This window comes from Engraulis encrasicolus, chromosome 4 (genome assembly GCF_034702125.1).
Source record: "Engraulis encrasicolus isolate BLACKSEA-1 chromosome 4, IST_EnEncr_1.0, whole genome shotgun sequence".
Lineage (NCBI taxonomy): Eukaryota > Metazoa > Chordata > Actinopteri > Clupeiformes > Engraulidae > Engraulis > Engraulis encrasicolus.
In genome coordinates this window covers 28147896-28157895 of record NC_085860.1, presented here as the reverse complement: position 1 = coordinate 28157895, position 10000 = coordinate 28147896, and the positions used below count along the sequence as shown (strand labels likewise).

At 43.3% G+C, this 10000-nt stretch overlaps 1 protein-coding gene across 1 annotated transcript in view; it reads left to right on the top strand.

Moving 5' to 3' along the window:
• arid3b (AT-rich interactive domain 3B) overlaps positions 1 to 1371 on the top strand; it is a 46977-nt gene extending 45606 nt beyond the window's left edge. The window contains exon 9 of the mRNA XM_063197068.1: positions 1132 to 1371. Coding sequence (XP_063053138.1) covers positions 1132 to 1325 — 194 coding nt within the window. The 3' untranslated portion in view covers positions 1326 to 1371. The remainder of the gene's footprint in view (positions 1 to 1131) is intronic.
• Positions 1372 to 10000: the final 8629 nt, after the last annotated feature.

The window sequence follows — 10000 nt, the reverse complement described above, 5'->3', positions numbered from 1 at the left end:
TTTCATGGGGCTGGTGGCCCCGGTAGACTTCATCCAAATTTCAAAATATTTTACACAGTGTGTTTTTACTGGGTGTAGAACATTTTTACTATAGGGCCAAGGCAATATCTTTTCATAGGGGGCATCTGATGCACCCTAGCGTGCGCGTGTGCGTCTCTAAAGTGCGTCTCTAGTGCAGGGCTCTAAATTAAGTTTTGTGTACCCGTTCACGTGCGTGTGCCAACTTGGGTGTAAAAGGAATGGAAAGGGAGCAGTTTAAATAACCAAGTAGAAAATACACACTCTGGTCCTAAAATCTTTGTCAAAGACACCAAAGCCTTGGTTTTAGACTGGAAAGGAAAGGAAAGTGTTAAGAGCATCAGCAACAACACATCATTTGATGTAAAAAGCTTTACTATCAAGCCTATGAATGAATATAAAGTTAAAAACCTCCAGAACAAGCCATACATTACCAGAGGTGAAAGTAGGCAGGTGCGTACAGGTGCGTAGCACCGGTATAAAATTTCCAGCTGGTTTGTGGTACCGGTAAGAGAAAAGGTTTAATGCTGCCCAACACCCTCATTAGAAAAAGTAAGGTCTGGTATTATTATTTAAGTAGAAAACGCCTACAACCACACTATGCCCTTTGAGACAAGTATCTTATGAAAAGATATCCGAAATAGTCATGCAGCGATATAGATCTTTGGTACACATATTTATTTTGTTTTGTCTGTTTATAGCAATTGTAAGAAATGAAAACTACTTCCACCCCTGTACATGACCTCCCATGAATAACCCCACAAATCCCCATAAATACCCCAAGTGCGAAAAGTGTCCAATGTGTCAGCATTGTTTTCAGTTCTGTTCAGCAGTTCATCTAGAGTTCAGCAGTTTTATAGCCCGAAGACTTTTTGCTTGAGGCTTAATCGTTACTGTAACTCTAGACTACTGATCTTTGTTCTGGAGAGGCTGAGGCGTGTTTGTGTGTGTGTTTGTTTTTGTTTGTGTTTGGCTGCGTTAGTGTTTGTGTGTGTTTGTGTTTGTCTGTGTGTCTCTGTGTGTCTCTGTTTGTGTGTGAGTCTCTGTCTCGGTCTCTCTGTGCTTGTGTTTGTGTGGCTGTGTGTAATGTTTGGTCTCTTTTGTGTCCTGCAGGAACGCTGTATGCCCAGAAGGCCTCTGCCTCAGTGCCAGTCTCCACAGCAGCTGCAGCGCCCCCTGCTGCCCAGAGCGCCAGTCCGGTGGTGGCCGCGGCGGGCCCCCTCTTGTCCACCCTGAGCCCCAGCCTGTCCACCTCCTCCTCCAAGGGCCCCGGCTCCATCGACCCCCCTGGCAGCGCCTCCCCTTAACCCTTAACCCCCCCCCCTGCCACCCACACCACCCCAAAACACCTGAGACCCCCCCCCATTCTACAATCTCCACAGCTCCCCTCATCCTCTGCTTCCCTCTCCCCCATCTCTTTGTATCAACCCAGGAACAACCCCCTACCTCCCCCCCCCCCCCCCCCCCCCCCCCCCCCCCCCCCCCTCCCCCCACCTTACCCCACCTTCACTCAGGTCTCACGAGGGTTACCACGGCCTTCTACTCATACCTCAGCTCAGAGAACAATGTAACACACATGCATACACAAACACGCACACATCCACATACACACACACATCCATGGGACACACACATACACGCATCTCCTCAAGAACAGATTTTCAAAGTGTATGTGCTGAACCTTTCTTTGTCGAACAAAATGGAAACGAACTGAACTGAAACACAACAACAAAAATACCTCAAGGATCGACGAAGGGGCGTCAGTGCTGTGGCATCGGGATTTTTTATTTTTTTTGCTCTTCAGTGCTGTCGGCTCCTCGTGCATCAAATGTTTGTAGCTCTCCGTCTTTGCAAGAAGGCAACTTCAGGGTATTACCTCAAGAATGTAGGCGTTTCACTACATACATACATACATACACACATACATACATACAAGGACATTGACATACGTACTCTTTGCAGACTCAAGTTCAACACTCTGAGTTGCACACACAGTCCGTATTCCAAAAAGCAGGTTTATTGACCAACCCGGACAGAGCCATACACCATCGAAGGAAAGAATTTGGGAGTTTCATCCTTCAAAAAAAGCGGAGCTTTAGGTCGCTCATCTTACTAGCTTCCCACTTGCTCTGAGTTAACATGAGTCAGTAAGAAACTAAACCTGCTTTTTGGAATATGCCTCTGTGCTCAAGCTGTGCAGTGCAAGCGTGGCATTCTCAGACTGTTCTGCCAAACTCATGTCCACTGTGTGTGCAACTTAAGTGTTTTATTATTGTGTCTTGCCTCCGGTAGTCCACACACACACACACACACACACACACACACACACACACACACACACACACACCAACCATACCTCAGTTGTGTTTATTAAAACACACACTCACTACCACACTTGACCTCAGCTTCATGTGTGTTCACACACGCATAACCTCAGCATAGAGCAAGTACTTAATAAGCACACACTACCTCAGCTTGGTGTATACATATTAAAGAACACACATTACCTCAATTCAAGGTGTATACATGCACACAATCTACAAACACACACACACACACACTTTGCATCAGTCTCAGGAGTCCACATACACACACACACACACACACACACACACACACACACACACACACACACACACACACACACACACACACACACACACACACACACTTTGCATCAGTCTCAGGAGTCCACATACACATGCGCACACAATCTCACAAACACACACACACACACACACACACACACACACACACGTGTTACCTCATGGAGTGTGTACTCTATACTCAGGTGATCACAGAAGGAGGAGTAGAGCAGAGATCTCACAGAGATCACATCACACATCACGCATTTACAAGTCCTACCACCAGATGACCAGCAGAGGGGGCCGCACTCTGTGAGCTAAGGCCCTCTCTTGCTCTCTCGCTCTGTCCTTTACTGCCCTCCTTTCTGATCTCTCCTCTCGCTGCTGAAGTCTCTTACAACTCATTGCGGTTGCATGTTACAATCAATGAACTCTGGCCCCGGGAGTGTGCCGCATCTGTGTATGTGTGTGTCATTGACTGTTTTTTGGGGAGGCTCAGACTTTAGGTTGGTTCAACCACAGCTAATGCCCATTAATTAATTAGTAATAGGTAATTAATGTATGACAATGAATATGAGTTTTAGATCATCCACTGAAAACAACAAAAAAACATTTAATCCATACAATAGTGTCATTAGCTGTGGTCGCATCATCCTGACGTGTGCTGCTACTTCTAAAACGTCATTGACCTGTGTATAAATCATGACGCTACGTACGTATGGCGTCTGTATTTTTATTTCCTTATGGTTTTGCTTGATTTCTCTCTCTAGCTTGATAAATTTCAGAACAGATAGTTCTGCATAAGCAGTTTTCTATTTTATTTTATTTTACCAATATTTAGACTTTGTTGTTTTTCCAAGGCAGTTGATTGGTCCATGTGATTGTTGATGGGATCTGATTGGTTGTCTTCTCTTAAGTTGACCTGAAGATGTTATAATGTAGCCATAAATGCTTGAGACATGGCTGGTCAAGTGCTTGTTGCTTTTTATTGGGTTATTAATCTGTCAATCAAGGAGAGGGCGGGAGACTATCATTGACAGGCTGCTTACTTGACAATGTTGTACTCAGTTGGAACATTGGGTGGGTATTTTACATGGAATCCCAGCATTACTATGGTGATGTTTGTACTGAGCAGGAAGTAGCATGTTATGTTTTCTTTTCTTTTTTTTTTGTAAAACTGTGTTGTCAAACTTCAGACCTCATTTTTTTTTCTTTCCATATTGGAAAGTTTGTCTCAGGAAGTTCAGAATGGATATTTAACAAATACAATCCAAAAAAAACCCTCAGAAACCTCATGTTGAAATGAACAAACCTCACAACCTGACAATTCTACCTCATATGCACCATTGCATTGCGCCAAGCCCCGACGTTACCACACCCTCGGGCGGACTGAGGCTCCTCTGCCCAGAGACGGACGACACAGGCATGACCTAGAGCCAGTGGAGTGACCTAGCCACAGGACTGTGCACAACTCCAGCCACAGTTTGAGACCCCTACTGGACAAAAACCATCAGCTCAGGGTGCAGAGAAGACCCAGCTAGAGATAAAGGGCATTTGAAAACGTCTGAATGCACCCTGCCAGCGGGGGCCTTGTCACCTGACCCAGGCAGTCTGGGTTGCAGGACTGAGGACGGATGCAGAGCCGAGTTTCCTCTGATGATCCGCAAGAGTTGGGAGGGAAATCTTGGCTAAAGATACCAAACTACTGTGGATGGAGCTACTACCAACCTCTGAGCAACAGCCAGTTAGCATCACCGCTTCATACCAAAGAGCAGCTCCCCTTGTTGCATAGCCAAGGTTATGTCTTATGCATACTCGATGGCTACGCTAAGGATGTGTCTTTTATCATATTCTATGGCTAGGCTAAAAACAATGAGCCTGTAGTGTCTTCTTTGACCAGTCCAAGGATGTGTCTTGACTTTTACACATTCAATGGCTAGGCTAAGGAAATGGCTTTAGTGCACAGCATGGCCAGGAAAAAAGTCAGTCCCCCACCCAAAAAAAAGGGCACACGAATACCAGTGTCTACCATAGACCAAATAGCATTGTGTGGTGCTATGGGCAAAAAAAAACACTGGGCCAATGCCAGCATTATTTATGTACCCCCACTGACATGCATATGCGGCTGTTGAACAATTTGTGGTGCCGCACCACAGAATGATCTGTGTGGGAAACGCTGCTTACACCAATATATTGTTGGACCACCGTTAGCTCTGATTACGCCACACATTTGGTGTTGTCGAGTTATTTCTTTCCATGTTGCATCAGGTTTTCACCAAGATCTTGGTTGGTGGTATATAGTGTGAATGCTGTGTAAAGCCTTCTGTAAAGCATATCCCAAAGATTCTCACGGAGGTTGAGGTCTGGACTCCACAACCACAGTCCAGACCTCAATCTGATTTTTGGGATGTGCCTCGAGAAGGCTTTGCACAGCGTTCAAACTCTACCATCATAAATACAAGATTTGGTGAAAACTTGTTGCAATGCTAGATGGACATAAATCCAGACATTGCAGAAGTATATTGAAATGATGCAAATGTGAGCCATATCAAAGCTAAAGGGCGTCCAACAATATATTCGTGTGTGTGAGAAAGACCTTTCTTTTTTTTTTTTGGTGGTGACCTTTTTTTTTGTCAAGCTGTGTATGTTCAATGGCTGAGCCAAGACTTTTTTGTTTGTATATTCTATGCTAATATAACATCTTCAGCATACTCTGGTTTTGCTAAGGTTGTGTCATTAGCACAACACACACTGTGGCTAATCTGTGGCTAGGTCTTTAGCACACTGTATTTACAAAGTGAAACTGACCAGTGGAATTAAAGTCTGATGTGTTATTGATTTCAATGTCTGTTCACTTCATTGTTGATTTTTGTTGCTTTTTTCACACAAGATGAAATTTTTAACTACAACCCGGACAAGTTTAACCAATGTATGTTCTCCGGGTCCTATGACTCTCCACACTATCTGTGCTTCTAACTTTCTAACCCTATTGCAGAATAATATAGGCCTACCCAAACCTAACCTATAAGGACAAAGTTACCTGATTCACACCTAACCAAACTGGGTCTCTAAACTCTTCTAAATTGGATACCGTATCTACAATCATAACCCTGGACCAGGGTCCTTAGATATTACAGATCTAAATATTCCATTCCTAAACTTCTATTTTCATTCCATTGAAATTCAAGGCAGTGTTGTAGGACTCTGTCTCAGAGGTGGAAAGTGTACTGTGTAATTGAGTAAAAGTATCATTACTTGTTTTGAAATCTACTCAGAGTAAAAGTAAAATTACTTCTTTCAAAATGTAATTTGAGTAAAAGTTACTTAGTTGCTTTCAGTTAGCTTTTCTATCGAGAAATTCCATTTTTCTTCTTGAATAGCGCCCTCCGTGACCTCTGTCTATTTCTGCACCAGTCATCTTCCAATAACCTGGCTATCGTGACTACAAAACCCTGCGAGCGTTGACCTGGCCCTGAGCACCGTATTCTCAGAGGGCCTTCAACCTGCATCTACATGTATCAAATGCCTTGTTATGGTTGAAACGATTAATCAGGCCATCTGGCTTTTTTTGCAGTGGGGAAGTTTAAATACTAAACTTTTATTGTCTTCAAAAATGAGACGGATATGAACTTCAAATACCCATGTTTGCCAGACTGACTTGGTCATGGAATTTTGAGCAGAATCAAAATAATAAGCAGGCCCAGGGTCTGCCCATTGCCGACTATTGGGCTGTCAAACCAGTGACATGATACCGATGGGCGCTGGATAATCATGCAATGGATTAGTCCAAAATAGATCATTTACTGTATGTGAAATGATAAATACGCACAGGTTCCTTCATTTCTAGCAGATGTTTTCCTTAATTGAATTTTTCTCTACCTATCAGAGTTTACTCAGTACTCAAGGCAGGTTCAAATGTAATTAAGTAAAACTACTTGGGCCAAAATGTAATTTGAGTAAGAGTAAAATTACACATTTTAAAAACTATTTAAAAAATGACAAGTTACTCGTAAAAGTACTTAATTACAGTAATTTGAGTACATGTAATTAGTTAGTTTCCACCCCTCTCCAGGAACAAAAAGGAGAACTCTCACGCACACACATACACACACACACACACACACACACACACACACACACACACAGAGTGTGTGTGTGTGAGAGAGGGAGAGAGACCACACACAAACTAACATGGGGACCTCCCACTGACTCAGGCTCATATTATCTCTAACTAAAAATGATTTTTAGGGTAACAAATCAATTACCATCAATACCATGAATTTTATTCATAGTCATTATGATTCTGAAATGTACACCCATAGAGGTAGAAAATAACACTAGAGAGGACCCCGCCCCCCCTTTTACGGCAATCTGTAGCGGCCATTATCTGGAGGTAGATCAGAGAAATGGAAATTAACGGAGAACGAGGCTCACCTCTGTCAAAAATGGCTTAATCATGTGAAAATGTCCATCAACACACTATACAAGGACAATAGTTGAAGTGTGTTGCTAACTATGTTCATAAAATATATTATTTGATTTTTAAATGTATTTTATCGACTCATATGATTTCAGTAGATATGTAGCCTGACATTTCAAATCTGGTCTTTGATTAAAGTGTTACTTTATATTTACACAGTTTTAGTTAATTTCTTGACAGGGGTGGGCGTGTTCTCCATTGACTTGCATTGCCTGAAAGTACCTACACTACCTACGGAAGTTGGGAAGCTCCAGCTGCCATTTCCCAGTGCTGTCGCAAATTGCTGTGTCCTCTCTAGTGTTATTTTCTACCTCTATGTGTACACCTCTTGTACATAGTTGGATCTTTCCAATGTCCACCATTTTGAATTGCCAGTCTTGTACATCTTTGGCTGCAAAATTTGCTGTACTTTGGTCTCACCAGTAAATATTAATTATTAGTTGGTAAATGTTGATGAAAAGATCAAGAATGTGAATGGGTAGCATATATTTTGAAAGTAAGACTATAACACACACTTTCCATTAACGTTTATGTTGAAGAAAATGATCTACACTGATTGGTGATAGGGAAACTGGTGTTTGATATTTTAGGCAACAACCCTCACCAGAACAAGTGCTGATGTCACCAAAACAGCAGGAAAAACTGATGACCTTCACATCGTATGCTTTACACATTACACATGTATTTACAATTCACAGGCACATGTATAGTATTTACATTTGAGATCCAAATTTTGTAGCTGTTATTTTGGAATCAGATCAGTTAAGACGTTGAAAGAATCTAACTTAAGTTACAGGGAGGAAAAAGTTAGTAGTTTGAAATGTATTACATTTCTGTCTGTATTAGTCATAAAACATGGTCTGATCTTTCCATTTGAATGACAATCCAGCCTTAGGGGCAGCCGTGGCTCAGTGGTTAGAGCACTGGACTGGCAACCCAAGGGTTCCCGGTTTAATGCCTGACCGAACCACGGCTGAAGTGCCCTTGAGCAAGGCACCTAACCCCCACACTGCTCCCCGGGCGCCGCTCAGCAGGCAGCCCACTGCTACGGACTAGTGGGTGTACTTCAATGTGATTCACTAGGCCAAATGGGATAAAGTGCAGAGAAAGAATTTCCCCTAGGGGACCAAAATTGGCTCTAATTGGCTATACTTCATACTTCATACTTCACTTCAATCCCACTGGGACAGTATCTTACGCACTTGTCATACAGAGCTGTGCAAAAGTGTCATTTTGAATAATATTTAATATATAAGATAACATTTACAGGACAGCAAGGAATAGACTAAGTACACCCTTGCATTCAATAGGTGGTTGACCCTCCTTTATCAGCATGCAATAACTTCAACCAGATGTTTCCAGATGTAGTTGCAGATCAGATGGACAAAGGAATCAGAGTGAATCTGGTCTCCCTCTTCTTTATAAAACCTTGCTCAGGGTACCTCAGTCATTGAGGAGGATGGGGTAGAGCACTGGTTAATTCCTCCCCCCACCAACCTGGCGGGTCAGGAGTCGTACTTGCAACCTTTTGGGCTACAAGTCTGACACCCTAACTGCTTACCCATGAAAGCCCATTGATGATTGTCCTTCAGAATGTTTTTGCCTCTGCAGCGGGTGTTGCAGATTGAGGTTATATGGAAGGCAGAGGAGCAGTGAAATATTTTCAGCCAGTTACAATGACTAATAAAATATATTAAGATATTCTATAATCTATAGGCCTGCATATATTCTATCTAATGTATATATTATATTATTCTTTTAAAAAAAATGTTTGTTGGTCTTTTATTTGTTTACTCATGATAGGACAGTGAGAGAGTTTGAATGGAAATGTGTGGGAGAGAGGAAGATGGGGAAGGTTCGGCAAAGGACCCGGGCCGGAATCGAACCCAGCATATAGCAGCCCAGTGCCCTACCATAGAGCCACGGCAGAGCCTATATCCCATCATTCTGTTGTATAATCCTGAAACCCCACAATACTGCAGCAGTTGTTGGTTGAAAGGTCTTGTAGCCTGTCCTCAGGCAAGGCCATGGAGATGGAAGGAGAGAGTCATGAATAACCACCAATAATCCCTTACGCTCCTCATGCAGCCATGCATAGACATTTGTGCATCTGTGCGGAGTGTGTGGATGCTTATCCGTGTTTGTGTGTGTGTGAGAGAGAGAGAGAGAGAGAGAGAGAGAGAGAAAGAGAGAAAGAGAGAAAGAGAGACTGAGCGGGAAAAGAGGATAAGCTGTCTGTGGAGAGAGTTCTTATCTGAGCAGACTTATGTCTGTGGTTGGTAAATTCTAATGGTGTGTGTGTGTGTGTGTGTGTGCGTGTGTGCGTGTGTGTGTGTGTGTGTGTGTGTGTGTGTGTGTGTGTGTGTGTGTGTGTGTGTGTGTGTGTGTGTGTGTGTGTGTGTGTGTGCGTGTGTGCGTGTGTAAGGGGGTGGTACAGATGTCATCCAGCATCTGGACAGGAAGTTACCACGTGGTCTTGTGGATACACACACACACACACACACACACACACACACACACACACACACACACACACACACACACACACACACACACACACACACACACACACACACACACACACACACACACACACACACACACTGAAATACACGCTTCAGTCCTGCTCCTCCCCTGCCACATTCACGATACACTGTTCCCCTGCCAACTCTCCGGATTACTCTCCAGGAACCACACACACACCACACACACGCCACACAACACCACGTATTCACACACTGACACACACACATGCATTTACGCACACACACTTGGACGGAGTCCTCGGGCGCATCAACTCTGACTCAACCAAAAGACCAATTTCACTCATACCACTGTTGACAGCGTGCCGTGCAGACAGACAGACAGACAGACAGAAAGACTGACAGCCAAACAATAAACACACTGTGTTTATGTT